Below are 19,676 nucleotides of genomic sequence, written 5' to 3' on the forward strand. Positions count from 1 at the left end.
ATATAATTAGAAGTCAGTAAATAAGTCACGTTCATATAGTCAGTGAGCAAAATTCAACCTAGTTTTGTAATAATTTTCAATGAAAAGTGATGAAATAACTAATGATGCCACTGTTTTCAACCACCGATTTTTCACAAAATATTGTTAATTGCACTTAATAGGACAAGTGAGCCATTCTTTTCTTAATTATGGACCTCATTCTAATTTACCTTGCACCAGTGTAACTTCATTGGATTTATTGGAGTTAGGACTGATTTAAATTAGATCAGAAGCATGGCCCAATCCTGCAAATATATTTGCAACTGAATAGTCTTGTTGAAGTCAGTGGAACAACTTAGATACATAAAGTTATTCTGGCTTTATACAAATTTGGTTCCAAGGTTTGTAGCCCAGATTTTCAGAAAAGTTCAGTATCTGATATCTCTTAATGAAATTCTGACTCCAAATGAAAATCTCTCATGAAAATTTGGTCGGGGTGTGTGTGTGTGTGTATTCTGAAAATCTATTCCTAAGCCTTTTTCTATCATGTGACAGAATTTCTTATTATGCATTGAAATTGATGCTGATTATTTATTTGATTTTTGTTATCAAATATTTCTATTATTATTGATTATTTTATTGTGTTATAGTAGATGTTTGTATCTTAAAAAACATGTGAGGAGGCAGTACATTGGCTCATCTTAATCATAATATCTCCTGGCTGCAGACACCAAGAAGAGAGAACAGAACATGTAGTGAAAGTTAAATTCTCACTTTAATTTTTACACTGCTCTGTGGTGGTTTTAGAGATCACTTCCTTTTTACCCTCTTGAGTACTGTTCTTAAGTTGGCACTTTTATCTGAACGGTCTTATGACTACTTGCACTTTATTGTCTCTTTAAATTGAAAGGGATGGTTGATTGATGTTCTATAAAAGTTTGGGTTGTTTGAACTTATGCCAGCAACATTAAGAGTGCTTCCAGGAATACCTCTGTTTAAAACAACATAGCAAGAAACAGATTTACTTAACCAGGCATGTCATAACTGTACAGTCTTAAAACTAGCTCGGTGTTTAACTAACCTGTTGTACATTTAAATGAGGAGTGATCAATGTCTATAATGTGTTAAACAGGATAGAAACATTTGTATGCAGAACTCTTATGTGTATATATTTAGTTAAGAATAATAACAATCACATACTACAAAGGTGTATATTTGGTTTTCATTATCGTCATGTATAAGTTAGTTTCATTGTAGTCCTTTATTTATTCAGTTTCTATTTGAATTGGACTGCTGCTAAGAGAGGAGGCTTTGTCATGGGGTCCATTTGCTAGTAGGCTTTCTGGCTGCTCTGGGAATTAGCTTTTTCCAGATATGACACGTGCTTGTTTGAACGCCCTGCCGCGTCTCACTCTTTCTCCAGGTGCTCTCTCTTTATGGCTTGTTCCTTCAGTCAGGTCACTATTTATTTTCCCTTTTCCGGAGTATCAGACTTTGCATAGAAAACTGTCTCCAGCAGTCTCACTATCCAGACACTGTCACTTCCCCAGTGGCTGGTAGAGGAATCTGGACCCACCCATTACTCCAGAGTCTTATCTCAGAGAACCTCTAATCCAATGCCAAGGTCTGTACCATCCTAAACCTTGCTGCTGTTTCCCTGAGCCTTTTCCTACTTCTTTCTCTGGCTTTTACTCCTCCATGATTTTGGGTAAATGCTTCCTTCAAAGCCTGGATCCTTGGCATTTCTACTCTCTCCCTGCACTTCCTCCCTTCTTTATCTGACATTCAGAAAGTGACTAGCAGCTTCCTCACTACAGCATCTTTCTGTTGCCAGCTTCCTGGTTTTACATTAGCCTCCACTTTCCTTTCCAGATGGGATCCTTCTTCTATTAGGGCTTGCCTCTCCAGCCTCATTCTCCCCCAGCAGTAGCTGTCAGGCTGGCTAACTCCTTCCCAACTGCTTTAACCCTTTCAGGTGAGGGGTGAGAACACTCCATAATATCCTGGTAATTTCTTCTAATTGTTTTCATCTTTTTGTGTGTATGTGTTTATACAGTCTAATGCTGACTGAGTGCAATACTAATTAATGTTGTAAAGTATGTGAATGTAGTGCCTACTGGTTCCATTCTAAAATTTTAGTATGCTACTGAACAGCAAGCTCCACCATTACTAACTGCTTAAATATATGAAAGATTTTAAAAGGTAGAGGAGAACAGTAATTATACCTGAATGCTTACTGAAAACACACCTGATGGGCATACCTAGAGAACAAAAAACAGCCAGTTTCTTGGAGATTGTCCCCTATGTTTGAAATGTTCAATTAATTTTTTTTTTCCTTAATTGAAACCTTTTAGTGAGCAGGCAAGTTTTTACTCCTTTCAGCCTTGATTCCAAATTCACTGTGTAAATTTAAACACCACCAAAATGGCATTGTTATGGTTATGCACTCAAATTGTCAGTGGCTACTCTGCCAGTGTTCAGAGGGGGAAAAAAGTGACTGTGCTTTAGAAACTACATTTTTGTGTTATAGAAACTGACTCAATACGTCATTGGAAGCCTAAATATGTCAGACAGTATCACAAGCTCTACTAAATTCCTGTCAGTTCTTTTTTGTTTCTTCCTCAAATAATGGTTCATAATCTCCTGCTTTCTAAACCTATGCTTACTATCCCTAAACAAATTATAATTTAGTGTTTTTTCCCCATTGTCTTAACTTAATGTTTTTTAATCTTTCCTGCACTGAAATACAATTTTTTTTTTTGGTTCTTGTCTTTCAAGAACATTTTGTTCTAAAGCTAACCTATGCTTCTTCAGCACCTTTAATTTTACACAGAGCACAGTCACTGGTATGATATGAATGTTAAGTGGAAAAATGGCTAGCTCAGGACACCCAGAGGGAGAACTTGAGTGAGTAGTATCACCAACTACCAGATTCTACAGCCTAAGATCTGCTTTTGTAGTGATCAAAAGAGAATGTTTGTAATCCAGGGCATGGGAGTTGAGCCATTCAAAGGGGCTAGCTCTGTGTAGCTTTGGGAATAGGCCGCGACTCAATATTGTGACAGACATCCAATCAATACATAAATCCCCATTTAATCTACAAATAATCAGTACCAGCCGTAGCACAATTAAAGACAGCCATTCACAAGAAGATATGCACACGTTTTACCAAAAAAATAGTTTCTTTAGAAAAACATATGCAGCCCTTGTATTGTTGTCAGCTAAGTTCAAGTGTCGACTGTGGTGTAATTTAACTACACAAAGAGATGCATCATTCATTAGAACTTGTATGCAGGAGTACACTGACTGGCCAATGGGATCATAAATTGCTTGGCCTTTTAGAAACCACCTGTGCTGTCTTGTCCCCATTTTCTATCCAGAGATGATGCATAACTGTTGATAGTAGGAGGCACAGTTTAAAGCAGAGGTTTTAAAAATCTGGAGCTGGGGTGGAGGTGGCATGCCATCCCTGAGCGGAAGCCTAAGCTGCCTGGCATTGTCACTTGCCTGCTGACTGTTTTTCTGCTCCCCTCACAGGGGGCATGCCCTCTAGTTGGAAAACCTCAGCTATAAAGGTTCTGATGGTATGCAGCTGGGTTCAGGGCAGGCCATATAAACAGTGGTAGACATCTGAATGAGGAGGGGAGGGGAACATGACCCTACATCCTCTCCCCGCCTCCTCTGCATCATCTCTCTGCCCACTTATAAAATACAATTACGGATTGCCGCTGTCTATCCTCTGCTGTTTACATGGCTACCACTTGGCCATCTCAGAGTTCCCATAGGTGCAGCAAGAATACACACAGGCTACATCTACACTGCAGGCTTCTTGTGCAAGAACTTGCAGAGTTTCTACACTGACCGTGCATTCTTGCACAAGTAAATTTACAGTAAAGCGGAGGGCTTCTTGCGCAAGAGTTACTCCTCTCCCCACGAGGAATAAGCCCTCTTGTGCAAGAAGGCGACAGGGCAAGAAATATCTATGGCTAAAATGGCTATCAGAGCTTTCTTGCATAATAGAGCGTCCGCACTGCCATGGACGCTCTTGCGCAAAAGCACATGGCAGTGTGGACGTGCTCTTGCGCAAGACCTTTTGTGCAAGAAGCCTGCAATGTAGACGTAGCCACAAAGTTGCAGGCACAGAAATGTAACACAATTCAAGGCCAATGTGCAAATACGGCTGACTTGGTTTAAAGCAGTTCCCCAAATTGCATCCTTGCCATTAAATGTTCAAATTTCAGAATGTGGCCACTTTAGAGTTACTGGATTATGTGTAATTTAGGTGTTTGATCAAAACGGGTTAGTAGAGTATAGGATAGTTTGTTAGTATCCTTGAAGCATGTTCATTAATGGCACTGTGATCTGGTGTCCTGATGTGTGCTTGAGCTGCTCTCTGTTAAAGACCTTGTAATGGGATCAGGCTCACCACCATGGCACCTCCTGCTGGTTGTTTTGGGAATTAGCTCTCAGCAATGTGCCTTTGTTAGTGGGCACAGGCAGCAGCTGGTTCTATCATTCACTTGAGAGGCTCACTGCAGGCTTCAGTCTACCCCATCTTTCACAGGCAAAGTGTAGTGTGGCTTAGCTGTGCGCACTGCTGGCAAGTTGAAGGAAAGAAGAGAAGCCCAGGCCCACCGACTACTCTGGGCTTCAACCCAGCACCCCTCCAGCAGCAGCCACTTACTGCCCTCCTCTAACTCCCATCTACTGTCTTCAGCACCACCTCTGCCCTTTGTGTCAGGGCCCCAGTCTGGCAGTCATCCCTTAAGAGCTTTCCTAGCTTCTGCTACCACTGCTGCCTTCTCATAGGGTCCAGTCTGGCCCTGATTGGCTACTTTCAAGCCTCTACTTGATTGGTTTGCAATAAGCCCTTTCCTGGTTGCAGGGGGTTGGCACAGCCTCTTTGACTTTGCTTTAATCGCTTCCATGCTAGAGTGGGGCAAATGCTCCCTACAGACTTTTTTTTTCATGTTTTCTGTTTGTTCATCAGTCTTGCGTCCTATACATCTTGCTTCTTTTCTAAATGTAATTTACATTTCCTATTGTCTTTATTACAGTCTTCTCCCTTAGCAAATCTGGCCCACTCAGACCCACTGTCTTCCAGCAATGTTATCCATACACCCAGAGAGGTGTATGGATATCTACACTACAGCTGAAAACAAGCCTATCTGCCCTGGTAGGCAGACTCATGCTGGCAGAGACCAGTGTAGCATACTGAAAATATCTTTGTGGGTGTTGCCCAAACTCCAGCCCATGCTATATTATTCACATGGCCACTTGAGCCCTGCTAGTTCAAAACTCTTTACCCAGACTGAAGCTTGCTCATAGCTGCCGTGCAGGTGTACCCTGTGTGTCCACAGCACCTATCTTGATGTGTGGTCGGGATTTTTTTTTCAACTTCCTATTCAGAGCTTCCCTGATCATTTTTGCTAGCTGCAAAGGTTAAAACAAAAGAGGAACTTTAATAATTGCTAGTTATGTGTGTGGGGGGGGGGGGGGGGCGGGGCAGGGAAATGAATCTTATAAAAACCAGTAAACAAAATAAAGTTTAGCAAGAACATGAATGTGGAGTTGGAAGACATACAAGCAGATATTCCTGTGTGTGTAACATATTTTTCTCTCAATCTTGTCATTGACTTCAATGGTGCCAGGGTTTTACACCCACTGTACTGTTAAGATTTTAAGACTTTCTCATTGCAGGGGTTCTCCAATGACTCTTAAGTACAGAGCTTTCCCTGTTCAAGTTCTTCAACTTTCCTGATAGCCCACTCTTCCATTCATTCTGCAAGAATCATGGTTTTTATTTTTCTCTAGGTACAGAGCCATAATTTTACAGGCCAGATGGCGAGATTATAAAGAATTTGAAGACATGAACAGAAAATATTTCTCTATATACAAATAAGCAACTCTGGTATTGGAAATATATGTTCTAATACTGTTTACTAAGAAACAGATTGCTTAAGATTTCTGAAATATATTGATTTTAGCATTTGAGTACACTTTTTAAACTGTTTTAAACTAAGCACTATTTTTTAAAACATACTTTCAGCAGGCAAATGTACTTGTGTTAACATGAAATATCAGATAATGGCATGTGTATATAAATTAACAAAAATTCAAATAAATGTAGTATTTGCACACTTAATCACCAAGATTTTCCAGATAGGGAACCTAAAGGTAGTGTCACATTATTGTCAATTCTTGTTATCCCAAGTCGTCATGTAATTAAGAATCTCAACTTCCTTTTTTCATTTTAAGTGTTTTTCTAGTGCTCATGGAGAAAAATCTGAAAATGTGAATCCTAAAGAACCAAAACGAAGAAAACCAGGCAGGAAACTGAATTATATAGACACAGATATAATAAAAATTCACTATTCATTTGGGCCTGACTGATGATTTCTGACTGATTAAGCTTGACGATACCAGGCACCTGGATAAATGACCAATTCAACTCCCATTTAAGTCAATGTCTGATCAGCACTCATGCTTCTTATTTAGGAGTCTACCTTTGGATCTAACTTCATCATGTATTTTTGAAAATCTTGGTGTATTTGTTCATGAGACTGTACCTGTAATGTGGAAATTTAATAGTGGTAAAAAATTAATAGACCATTTGGGTGCGTCTAGATTGGCAAGATTTTGCGCAAAAGCAGACACTTTTGCGCAAAAACTTGCCAGCTGTCTACGCTGGCCGCTTGAATTTGCGCAAGAGCCCTGACTTTGTAATGTACAAAATCAGTGCTTCTTGCGCAAATACTTTCACGCTTCTGCTAGGGAAAAAGCCCTCTTGCACAAGAATACTTGCGCAACTGGGCCAGTGTAGACAGCGAAGAACTGTTTTGCGCAAAAAAGCCCCGATGGCTAAAATGGCGATCGGGGCTTTCTTGCACAAAATCGCGTCTAGACTGGCTATGGATGCTTTTGCCCAAAAGCACTTTTTGCGCAAAAGCATCCGTGCCAATCTAGACATGCTTTTGCGGAAATACTTTTAACGGAAAAACTTTTCCATTAAAAGTATTTCCATAAAATCATGCCAGTCTAGACGCAGCCTTTATGTATAGCACAAGAGAAACATGTAGTTTTCAAATGGTTATAACTTCATTTATAAAGAATTTTTATCACTGGCTAAAGGCACTAGTCCTCACTGAGGCCTCAAGCCAGCCATCTTATTCAGAAGGAAAGTTCCTCTTCTTGTGCCAAGCACCACTGAGTTTACCAAGATTTTGTACAGACATAAAGGTCTGTGTGAGAGTCAAATTTCAGAACTGGGGCCTAAGACCAATAAATACTTTTTTGGTATTATTTGGTGGTAACAAAGGCAAGTATCAAAACCTAGAATTGCATAGAATCAAGTACACTGAGAAGACATACAGGATTATCCTAATGCTAAAATACATCTGAAGATGGATCAGCAGAGTGTTTTATCTCAAGTTATTTTCTTCAAATGTCCAAACAGAATTTTACCGAACTTCTTAAATCAATTTTAGGATTGAACAAGGAAAAAGAATATTAGATGAAAAGCTAACTTTACTGAAATGTGATGAGTTTCAAACATAACTTTAATGCAGCATGGAAGAGGTTATAAACAGTGAACCTTAATTTGGAACCATTTATCTATTTTCCCCATTGCACAACATTTTAGACAATTGCATTATTTGAAGAAATTTTCTGCCTTGTTGCAAGAATCACTTGTCTGAGAGAGAAAGTGGCAGTGTATGCATTTGAGAAACCAGTCAGAAGCCAGTACAGCAGGGCCTGAAGTGCCTTAACTTTAAACATCATATGAAATACATTTGTAACTTTATCCACACTTTTAACACAAATTAAGAACAGGTGACCATTCAGGTCAGAGCACCTGAGTATCAGTGTCATCACTGAAGACAAATAGAGGAGACTCTAATGGACCTTTTCTTCACTACCCAAAAGCACCATGTGCTTTGGTATGACAAATCTTTGCTCAAGAGAGGACCAAGACCAGCCTGGAAATACATGCGTGTTATAGACCAACAGCAAAAGCAGAATTATACAGGCCTGGCATTCTTTATTAATCATCCTTGTTGACAATTACATAGTCCTCTTGGTTAGTTTCATTCACTTTCGAAGTAAAAGTCTCAAACTTTCCTTTGTCTGTAGGTGAAGAGGACTCAAGCAAACCTCCTTCAGGCTGTAAGTGGCTCTTCCTACAATCCACTGTGGTGGTAGTGGCTGAAGGAGAAACATAAATACTTCTGGGAGGGATGTAAGTGAGATTAGGTGGCTCTCTGATGTGTTTGAAGCCGTCTGAAGCTGCATGTGTTACAGGTGTATCCATTAATGGTCTCTTGTCTGAGCCAGTGGTAGGACCCTGAGGGTCCTCACTGGCATTACCAAGTAGGTTTGAGGAGGACTGACCAACATTGAAGGTTGCTTTACTTGTTGGCTGAACACTTGCCAGATACATGCTTTTCATCTTGGAGTGATTACATTCTTGGATGTCTTTATTGCTTGTATTTACATACGTTATAGACTCAGGTTGTGTTGTTTCCTCTACTGGATACATAAGTTCTTCATCGTGAGCTTCCTGGATTTTTAGTTTGCTAAAAGATGAAGACAATTCACAGACTTTGTCTTCCTTTGTTGAATTACATTCTGTAACGACTGTATTGCCATGTAACAGGGGTTTCAGCTGCTGGGGTTGATCTGCAGGATTTGTGGGGCTGCCTATGCAATTCATGGCATCACTGATTTTTGCTTCGATGGTTTCTTCAGAGACCGCTTGGGCTCTGTATTTATCAAGGGCACTTCTGCTTTCAGAAGGAACATCGGTAAATATTGCAAAGGCGTGTGGGCCGCTTGCCCCTGGTGAGAGTGGAGTGGAGCCAGCTTCGTTTCCTGTCAACGGTGTTGAGTTCGTCAAAACAAATTCTTCACTCTGACCGTCTCTTAGCCTCTTTCCAAACGCTTTCAGAGAAGAATTCTCACTGAAGATGGGCTTTTGTCCTATGACAATGTCACTGTATTCATTCAAGAAATCTTCGCTCTCTGAGCATTTGCCATGAGAGTGTGCAGAGTCACTGACTTGCCTTGGGTATGCTTGAAGCTTGTAAGTGGATTGAGCTAACCACGGCAGAGCAGCAGCAGATTTCAAATGGGATTCATCTTTGATCTTACTATTTCTATCCATTTCAAAGGGTTTCTCACTGTTAGTTGAGGACTTCTGTTGAGCACCAAGACATGAAGAAGTCTCATGACTTTCTTTGTTTCCCAGATTTTCAGGGTCCTCTCTCTGGAAGGGTTGACTCTCTCTGTCTTCGTTCTCTTCATGATACCATTGCATTTGTGCTCTCTTCTGTAGGATATCCCCCAAATCACTGTGTTGTGCTTCGTTTGTCATTTCAAGGATGGTTTCACACTCAATTCTTGCAAGAAATATTTCAAATGCAGTCTCTTTTGTTTCCTCTTCATTTATCTTCCTGACAAGTGAAAACTCGGTTGCTGTTGTTGCAATGTAACCTATTTTCTCCAGTATTGTTTTCACTACATTGTCTGGGAGCACAGATTGAACACAATAGACAAAATTACCTGTAAATGTCTGGAAACAAATGAAACATTAAGATGAACACTGAGGGAACTCATAACAGAGGAGATCTTTCTTAAACAATTTCATAACTTAGTTTTAAAACAACTGTTTTCCCAAATTTGTTGTCACTGAACTTTGAGCTTTAACACCAGCATTATTGAAAGCCACCTGAAACTTTTCTGTGTGCAAGTGCAGTGTTCCCTCTAATTTTTTTCCACCCTGACTGAAACTAATTTTATGTGCACCAATATGTGTGTGAGAGGCCTCCAGCTGGGGGTGTAGGCTATAGGGTGGGGCTCGGTTTGAGGAGTTAGGTGTGAATGAGGGTGCTCCCAGGCTACTGTGAGGTGAGAGAATCTCTCCCTCCTTGCGCCCCCCCCATCCCTCCCCCGCACACACACTATCCTCTCAGCAGTACCTGGGTAGGGAGGGAGAGACATCTCTCCCTGCTGTGGCAGGTCCAGTGCTAGGAGGAGGGGCACATATCCTGAAGGCCTGCCCTTGCAGGTTCCAGGTGGGGCTTGGTTGGAGCTGGGGGAGGGCTGCCTTGGCCACAGCAGATCCTGGCACTGTGGCAGGGACCCTAAGGCTGAGCTCAGGCCATTTCTCCCCTGGCCATGGTCCTTGAATTTAGTTCAAGTGCAGTAGCTACAGTGGAGCTATGCCACTTTCCCCCAGCTGAGGATCTGGCCCATCGCCTTACTGATTGAAAAGGAGAAAGGCAGCAGCAACAGGAGATCACCATGGCCAGACTAGAATAATTTGAAACTACCAACCACCCTTTCTTGTTCTTCCATTCAAGAGCAAAGTCTTTTTCAATTTAAAAAATAGAAAATGCTCAGACACTGAAGCTCTCCCTTCGACAGAATGTTGCTAAACGCAGGAGGTAAGATTAGTATAACTGTCGCGTAGAGGTGTGAATTTATCACGCCCTTGAGCAATACAGTTCTACCAACTTAGATTTGTAGTATAGATCTGGTCTAAAATAGGTACAGACCAAACAACTCGAGAAGAGTGGGGGGGTGGGTGTAGCCAGACACAAAACCCCATCTTGTTTTTCCACGAGCCCCATCTTGTTTCCCCCCCCCCCCCCCAGAGAGCAAGAGAAAGGCAGTCAGCCTTTGATGCCCTGGGAACACAGGTTTGCTGCCTGTCCCTGACTCTACCATAAACAGAAACCAGACAGTAAATGGGCTAGCTGACGACCCGGGGCCTCCCGTCGCCCTGATGGCTAGTACCAGTAATTGACACGCCTGCACTGTCCCAGAGAGGAATCTTCGCCCATCACATACCAGAGGTGCCCATTGTCTGCATTTTCCCAGGTGTAAATTATGCATTGCACCCTTTGTGGGAAACTTGGCATTCAAAGCCATTTTTCCTTAATGGCCACTTGAGCCCAGGAAGAAGCCTACATGACCCAAGGGGTATAAAAGAGGTTCAGCAGCCCACCCTATTTGAGCTCCAATCATCTATACCTGCTGGCAGGTATTGATTGTCTCCCGAGGTCTGTGGGACGCCCAACCTCGCCCTACTTCTTCCCGAGGGATTGAGAGAAAGACGCTGGCCACGCCAAGTCTGGAACGCAGGGGTGAGAATATACCTGCTATGTGTCTATTTTGCATGCATTTAATAAGAGCTCAGAGAACCAAAGGGTTTCATGGTACCTGTAAGTGACTTCTTAGTGTAATTTCTGTTCTGTCCTTTGTAGTGTCTGTGTTATCTGTAACACAGTAGTAGCATTTAACAACTAAGTTTACCCTGTAACAATAAAATAGTAACTGTTTAAGCTTTAACCTGACTCCTTCAGTTGCTGTAACAGAACCAAGCACAATTTAAAGAACTTCAGCCGGTCATAAGGGACTCACTGCCCTGACCGTCGGCTGACAGAATTGGCGTAGTCGGCAGGATTGTGCTACTGGTTCACATACAGCAACATGAAGCCTGTCATGATAGACATGGATTTTAGTGGTATAGAGAAAGGGTTTGCCCAGGAAGGTTGGGGCAACCCAAAATGGGATAGAGAAATGTTAGAAAAGGATTGGGGAAATCCTGAGGAGTTGTGGGTGCAGTTCTGTAAGTATAGAACTGCCTGCAAGCTAAAGAATGGGACAAAGCCTGAGTCTGTGGAAAGGAGCCACTTTCCATTTAGCAAAGAAAACAGGATCAGGCCCAGACAAGCAGGCAGAAATAAAAAAACAGGATCAGGCCCAGACAAGCAGGCAGGTAACAGATAAGATTGAAAGCCTTGTGGTAGAACTGAGAAAAAGGCAGTAAGTACTAGAAATCTAAACCCTTAAACATACTTACAAGAGTAATATCTAAAACAAGGCCAGGTTTTTTTTTATTTTAGAGATAAGAAAGTGTTTTAGGAAAAGAGAAACACAGAGAATTTAAACTCTGCAGAGAATGGAGAGCAAATGCAGTTGTGCAAATGCTAAAATGGTGTAGATAGAAAACTGTGGTTTCTTTACAGTCATTCTGAAGGAAAAATGGGCCCTTTTTCCAAAGGAATATCTGTAAATAATCCAGGCAAATTTGATTCAAATCTGAACATTTGATTAGAGAGACTGCTAAAAGAACTCTAAAGGGAGGGGTTCTATTGGAACTGAACTACCCCATTGAATAAAAAGGGAATGTAACTGTTGTACAGCTATGTAGAAATAGTGTAAGAAAGGTTCAGAGAGAATGTATGTGTATCTGTGTGTAGATATATATATGTATAGTGTAAATAATATGAAGTTTTAAGGTCCAGTAATCTTGTTTGTTTGTAAGTTTAAAACAAATTGGTTTGGTTTACTTTTAGTCCAAGTTGTTTAATGAAAGTACAGGAAAACTGTAAGCATAAAGAAAGAGTTACACTATATGCAAAGTTTAATGTGGCTAAGTAGTGTTGTAAACAAAGATTGCACATTTTCCTGTAAACTATAGAATGAGTAAAAAAAAACTGCAAACAGACTAAAATGCTGTGAAAGCTCCAGGAGCCACAACAGGTTGTGATTTCCTTTGTGGTGCAAATGCCCTAGCTGGCAGCACAAAGAAGCTTTGCAGGTAATAGCTAAGTTTGATTAGCAAACTACCTGGGACCAGAAAGTTCAAATTGTAGCCCTCCAGAAAGAAAGAAAGAAATAGGAGGTTGGGTATACTAGGAAAAGTTTAAATGTAAGCAGTCTTTTAAGAAGGCAGAGAGAAGACTGAGAAATTGGCATTTGTAAAAGATGTTACCCCTTTTAAACAAAATCTTGCAAAGGTTCGGGCATAGCCCTTGGTCTGATCAAGTGTTAATTGCTATCCATACAATTTCAGACCTAGAAGACAAATTGACTAACTTTGTGGATATGTAAACCCTCAACTTCAAAGGAGAGGGAAACAGCTGCAGCTTTTGTCTTCTGTGGAAAACCTGTAAAGAGGTGTTCTTCAAAAATGTAAAAGCCTCTGCTGCAAAAGTGGAGAGGTAGAAATGCATGTCCCTCAGTACCCCAGACGAGCTAGATTCCCTTAAGGATGGGTGCTGAGAGTTAAAGCAACTCTCAGATTTATTTATTTTTTTTGTTTTTCTTCCCTCAGGAATATGTTTAAGAAAAGAACCAGGAGGTATGAGGCTTAGTAAACAAGCTCACCCTCCTTACCAAATTAATAGTAGACAAACCTGTCTCATTGGGAAAAGTCAAAAAGCATGTAAAAAGGGGAAGGCAAAAAGTTTGGAGCCCTATGGGCATAGTTAAAGAAATAAGGAAAGTAAAGCAAACATTAGAAAGTTACTAGGAATAAGAAACATTTTCTTTGAAAGAACAAAGCAAGTGATTTGAGGGAATGTGAAGATAAAAGGTGGACTCCATGGGAGTGTGGAAGGGATTAAGCAATGGTAGAAATATGTGAAGGGAAATCTTGTTTTAAAAATGATACCTTGTTTCTTTGCAGCCTCTTCATTAAGCACTGTGCAAATCATGTAGGCAAAGAAACAATCAAATGTAAACATTTTGTCTATGGACCCCTTTGTTAAATCTGCAAAGGAAAATTAAGGATTCTACTGAAACTTAATTGGTTAACTGCATAAAGGAATGAACTCTATATATTGTAACTTTATTTTGTGGGTTTCAAATGAACTAGTTTTATTTTGTTTTGGATAATGTCCTCTTGCTTAAAATTGCAAACTGACAAGGCACAAATTGGTTAGTGCTTCTGTTGGGCATTCAACTTTTAAGGTTAAATTTAACTTTCTAGAAACCAAAGGATTAGTTTAGAAATTCAAGCTTTGAAACTTAACTGTCTCTTTCAAGGCTGAGTTGATAACACTTTTGGCTTGCTTTTAAATTCAACATTATATGTAAATACAGGCTGCCTGGTTATTTCAAAGGAAAGTGGACAGGGAAGGCTGTTGCTGTTTCAGCAGACACATCCACTGCACCCCTGTCCACAAACATAGAAGGAACAGCTCAGCTTGCAGAGCTGGCAGCAATCAATTAGCTTGTGAGGCAGGGGCCAGTACCATCTACACTAACTCCTGTACTATATGGGCTGGAGCCACCCAGTGGATTACTAACTGGGAAATAGGAGGAAAGCCTGTTTGGAGATTGGAATATTGGAAATGGATATACCAGCATGCAACCCCACATGCCTTAAGCATAAGTCATGTGTCCAAAAGAATAATACTCTAGCTGCATAGCTAAATAACCTAGCAAATGCAGCAGTACAAATTTTTGCTGCCCAGGTGGATTGGGAACGCCTGTACATTTGGCTACATAAAACCTTGGGACACACAGAGAGCTGGTGCGGCAGGCACATGCCAGGGGGTGGCCTATCACCCACAAACAAGCCAGAGCTCTGGTACAAGCTTGCACCCTATGTGCTGAACTCAGAAACATATAACAGAAAGGCAATGATTTGCCAGGCTAAGAGATGGAAAAATGCTATGGGCAACCTGGCAAGTAGAGTATATTGGTCCACCGCCCAGCAGTAAGCAAGGGTGGGAGTATGTTTTAACTGGAGTAAAAATTGTTTCAGGAATTGGTTTTTGCTTACTCAACCCCAGTGGCAACAGGGTTGTTTACAGTCATGGGACTAAACCACTTAATAGCCCTGGTCCCAACACCCCAGTTTGGGAACACAAACCCATGTACTGCACTCCTACAAGGGAAAAGGAGTCTGGACCACTGCAGATGCTGGGCTAACACCAATAACCATTACTGAGGCTTGGATTGTATCCAAGACCGGCAAACCTTATGTTTTATCACAGGAAACTGAGGCAATATCCCTGAACAGTGCTCCAGTGGGATGGATCCCTCCCAGTGCTGGTGTGAATCCGGGAAACCACCATAAACTTTTTGTATATATACACCGCTTGCTGTTGTGCTTGCAACCACTGGTGTTAGTTACAGACTATTAAAATAAGACATGGTACTCCAACTCGCCATGGTCTTCTTCCTCATCCCAACTGCTACTGCTGTACCAAAACATCTTACTTAACTCCTCTACTGGACTGGGAATCGAGTTTGTCCCTCTCAGCCCAAATGACTGGTGAAACAAAGTGACATCTTCCGATGGGGACCGGTATGGTTCGATGACAGCGACTACCGCAATCCTCTAAATAACTCTGGGGGGAGGTCAAGGGGGGAGGCAAGGGAAGTGGCAATGAACGGTATGGGATAAGACATGCTGTAACTAAAAATGTAAAGCCTCATGGCTAGATTGTATAGCCCAACACCTAGGACTTTCGTTAACTCCCTTCCTTCACTCTATTGTAAATACTATATTAACCATTTTACTTGTTGTAATTGCTTGCTGCATGTTTCTATGTATTGTTAGGCATTTTGTGTACACTGCTACCTCCTCTGCACAAATCTGGTATATGGCATTGGGAAGCGATCCTAATCAATCCCTTGATCCAAATTATCTGATCAGACCCTGCTGATAGGGCGATTTTAGCTTCCTCCAAGGAGGGCAAAGGGTGCTGGCATCACCGCCATCTTGCGTTCTGGGACATAGTGAGGCGTGTCAAGGGGGTGGAATGTAGCCAGACACAAAACCCCATCTTGTTTTTCCACGAGCCCCATCTTGTTTCCCCCCCCCCCAGAGAGCAAGAGAAAGGCAGTCAGCCTTTGATGCCCTGGGAACACAGGTTTGCTGCCTGTCCCTGACTCTACCATAAACAGAAACCAGACAGTAAATGGGCTAGCTGACGACCCGGGGCCTCCCGTCGCCCTGATGGCTAGTACCAGTAATTGACACGCCTGCACTGTCCCAGAGAGGAATCTTCGCCCATCACATACCAGAGGTGCCCATTGTCTGCATTTTCCCAGGTGTAAATTATGCATTGCACCCTTTGTGGGAAACTTGGCATTCAAAGCCATTTTTCCTTAATGGCCACTTGAGCCCAGGAAGAAGCCTACATGACCCAAGGGGTATAAAAGAGGTTCAGCAGCCCACCCTATTTGAGCTCCAATCATCTATACCTGCTGGCAGGTATTGATTGTCTCCCGAGGTCTGTGGGACGCCCAACCTCGCCCTACTTCTTCCCGAGGGATTGAGAGAAAGACGCTGGCCACGCCAAGTCTGGAACGCAGGGGTGAGAATATACCTGCTATGTGTCTATTTTGCATGCATTTAATAAGAGCTCAGAGAACCAAAGGGTTTCATGGTACCTGTAAGTGACTTCTTAGTGTAATTTCTGTTCTGTCCTTTGTAGTGTCTGTGTTATCTGTAACACAGTAGTAGCATTTAACAACTAAGTTTACCCTGTAACAATAAAATAGTAACTGTTTAAGCTTTAACCTGACTCCTTCAGTTGCTGTAACAGAACCAAGCACAATTTAAAAGAACTTCAGCCGGTCATAAGGGACTCACTGCCCTGACCGTCGGCTGACAGTGGGGGCGGGGAAGATTTGTCTTAGACTAAGGAATATGGATTTGCCCATTTGCCCGAGTCTAACTTTGTGAGCCAGAGACAACGATAGTTTAGTTGCATCTAGAGTAAACAAAGTAATCAAGGGAACAGAAAGAGCTATTTATGGTTGTGTTTATTTATGGTTTATCTGTACCTATTTTCTCTTTCTGTGGTCTCTGCTTACTGTCACTCACGTCTCTGTTCATTAGTAATACACTTACTTTTGGTTTTATTGTGACGTCACCTCAGTATTATGTATTACAGGAAAGCACAGGCCCTCACTACAGCTAGCAAGCTGGCAGGCATACTTTCCCTTTTGGAGGCAGTGGACTTGGTCATGTCTGAGTGTGTGTAGTGATAGGGGCTGGGTACCACAGGGAAATGCTCCTGCAGGAGGTATGAGAACTGGAGTTCACTGAATGTTACCAGCAAGGCAACGTTAAGACTGGCAGAGGCAAACCTGTGGATGTGGCGGGGACCTGACTAAGAATGTGAATGGTTAACCGGATAACCAGTAGGGGCTGGGAGCAGTTCCACGGCTGCCAGCAGGAAGGGGGCTGCTCCAGCTCCGTGGCACCCACCGCAGGGAGAGGCTGCTCCAGTTGGCTGGAGCAGCCCCTGTTTGCAGCGGGCCAAGAAGGCCCCAGGCAAAGCTTACTCAGGCCAGGCTGGAGCAGCCCCTGCCTGCAGCATAAGGGCTGCTCCAGCCCAGCTGGTTTGAAGCACTCCCCCTCCCCTGCCCTTCCCCTTTAATCTGTTAACCAGTTAAACTTAACATGTCACCTATTAACCAATTAAACAGGATTTTATCTCCCTAGAGTTGACAGAGTTAACCTCCAGCAAAGCTCTCTAGCTGAGGCAGACGGATAACTTAGTTCAGGGCTACTCAACACATCGGCCACATGCGGCCCGTTTGTTTGCGGCCTGCAGTGCAGTTTGGGTTTACGCAGGGCTTAACACGGAGCCTGCAGGTGGGATCCTTTTAACAGGATCTCCACTAGGAACACACTCCACAGCAGCGACTCAATATAGTGGTCTTCCGTTGAGATGCGTTTCAGTAGTTAAATTCCTGGACTGTCATTGCTCATTATAAGTGCTGTCATGGGGTGGAAATCAGGTAATATTGCATTTTATTAATATCAGTAGGACTGACTTAAATGGGGCCTGTGTGTTGTGTAGTCTTGCCTTAATCTTTATTCATGCCTGTCAGTGTGAAAGAAGCTATAAGTATGTGCAACCACACATAAGTTGTGGCCCTTGGCATGTGCTGTGAGTATCATTGAGGCCCCTGGGGCTTCCAAAGGTAAGTAGCCCTGACCTAGTTGCTTACAGTTTTGGGTACCCTGAGAAAGCATCACCGGGTGCTCAACACTATCTGGAAATCAGGCCTCTTTTGGGTGTGTAGTTGGGCACCCAAAATCAGTAGTTACTTTTGAAAAATCTCTGTTTCCATGTAAACACTTTTGATAATCACTTCCATAACCTGTATTCTTATACTCAGATTGTAAACTGCTTGGGAAGGGGCTGGGGTTTTTTGTTTTTGTTTTTTAAGTTCTTGCATTTGCATGGTACCTGACGCACTCGATTTCTGATCCATAACTGGGAGCGCGAGGGGCTTTGCTCATACAAATAATGCTGTTATGTTCATTTAATAGGGTCAGAGGAATATTCATGCTTCACTGTTTCTGGAGCTTCCCTTGGTTTTCTAATGCTAGAGTTCCCAATTTTGCCTGAACCTAGTGCAAAGACAGAACAGAGGTGACTCAGAATTGTGACAGGTATTTAGAAAGGCTGTTCAAAAATCACAGTATTAGGCACCTGTAGGAGTTGCTCTATAGTCAAGCAAACTCCTGTTTCCCTATCCTGCAGAGCTCTGATGGTGCTTATTTTCACAGATATTTAGTGACGCAGTTATGCACCCAGGTGGATTTTTAAAAGGGCCTCCTGTGCAGGGTTGGCACCTGCCTTCTGAAGGGTTAAGTGCCTAATCTGCCCTGATCCTTTTTAAAATCCGACAAGGCACCTACCTGCATGTTTAGGCAACTAACTTTGAAAATCTGGCCTGAAGCCATGTAGGTCGATACGTAATAAAACACTGGCAACTGGCCCATGAAAGCTGATGCGGGCACATGCGGCTCTAGCTATGGGGCTATAAAATTATAGAGTAGACATCCATGACCAGGCTGGATCCCCTGAGAAGAGAAGGTCCCAGATCTTGGGCTCCAGCCCAGGCCTGATTGCACTGTAAGCTTATAGGCCCAGGTAGCCCAAGCCTGATCTATACTGTAATTTTATAGCCCATGCCCAAGTCAGCTGACATGAGCCAGTGGCTGGTATTCTATTGCAGCAGTAATGGACATTTCCTTAAGCATTTTAAAAAAATGTTATCCCTTGTGCAAAATGGGCCTGATTGAAAGCCAATGGAAATCAATGGGAACTTCCCCTTTGACTTAAGGGAACTTAGAATCAAGCCCTAAATCATTAATTTCATTGACCGAGCTGCACACTGGGAATAAAGCACTACCTGGAGGAGTTGATATATGGCTTTCTGATCCTGTTGCTGTGCCATTGTTTTCATTTAATGCCCTACCTTCAGCGACTTTATTTCTTTTCTCCATGGTGAGAGGAACAGGTTGATGCAGAGTAGCTCCAGAAACTCCAAAGCTTTGATGAGGTTTTTGAAAATATTGTCTCCTGGTTCTTTTTTCATCTGTAAACAATTCTCTGCAATGCTGTAGAAACTAAGCTTGCTAAATCTCTCTGCAGGGCAGGCACCAGACTCCAGGAAGTGTTTAGCTCTTGTTTTTATCGTTGTCTCGTTGCATATCAGAAGTTTTCCTTCCGACCACTTCGTGCCATAGTATGCAACGTAGTCCATTAAAATGTCTTGTTTGGCAGCTGCTGCTGCTCGAAGCTCCTTCATGGTTTGCAGGACTGCCCCAACGGCAGAGTACTCTTACAATAAATTTCCAGCCGGTTATGGAATTGTCAATGAGGAAGTTGCTATCTTATCTTTGTTGAGTCTTTTCTTCTGATCTGTTATTGGCTTCCCCAGGGCAATGCAAAGAATTAAATGGTCACATTGTGTGTCAGTCAGGGCTCAAGTTACAATGACTGCTCTGCTGGAATCAGGAAGTAAAAACACAAGTCCAAAGCAAAAGTGAAACCTACTTGCTGTGACTATTAACCCTTTGTGCCTACAGCTGCTTTTCCGTGATTGCTTACAATGATGGAATGCTCCTGGAAATGTAGAGATAA

General features: G+C 42.3%; 1 protein-coding gene across 2 annotated transcripts; it reads right to left on the reverse strand.

Annotated features, from left to right (window-relative positions):
• Positions 1-91: 91 nt before the first annotated feature.
• On the reverse strand, positions 92-19,521 carry LOC102453610 (uncharacterized). 2 transcript variants are annotated; one of them, XM_006130542.5, is made up of 2 exons: positions 19,009-19,521; positions 92-9,550 (listed from the first exon to the last, which is right to left on the reverse strand). In XM_006130542.5, exons 1-2 carry the CDS (start codon positions 19,339-19,341, stop codon positions 8,024-8,026), a joined length of 1,860 nt encoding a protein of 619 aa, XP_006130604.3. In that variant the 5' UTR covers positions 19,342-19,521; the 3' UTR covers positions 92-8,023. The 2 variants fall into 2 exon arrangements, with proteins under 2 accessions (XP_006130604.3, XP_014432711.3); XM_014577225.4 differs by having other exon boundaries at positions 18,943-19,081.
• Between the last annotated feature and the right edge of the window lie 155 nt (positions 19,522-19,676).

The sequence above is a fragment of the Pelodiscus sinensis genome, chromosome 12 (genome assembly GCF_052426305.1).
Source record: "Pelodiscus sinensis isolate ZL-2025 chromosome 12, ASM5242630v1, whole genome shotgun sequence".
Lineage (NCBI taxonomy): Eukaryota > Metazoa > Chordata > Testudines > Trionychidae > Pelodiscus > Pelodiscus sinensis.

Coding starts and splice junctions, on each gene's coding strand:
- LOC102453610 (XM_006130542.5), bottom strand. CDS start 19,341: ATGAAGGAGCTTCGAGCAGCAGCAGCTGCCAAACAAGACATTTTAATG. Junction 9,551..19,008: donor AAGAAATAAAGTCGCTGAAG/GTAGGGCATTAA, acceptor ATTTGTTTCCAG/ACATTTACAGGTAATTTTGT.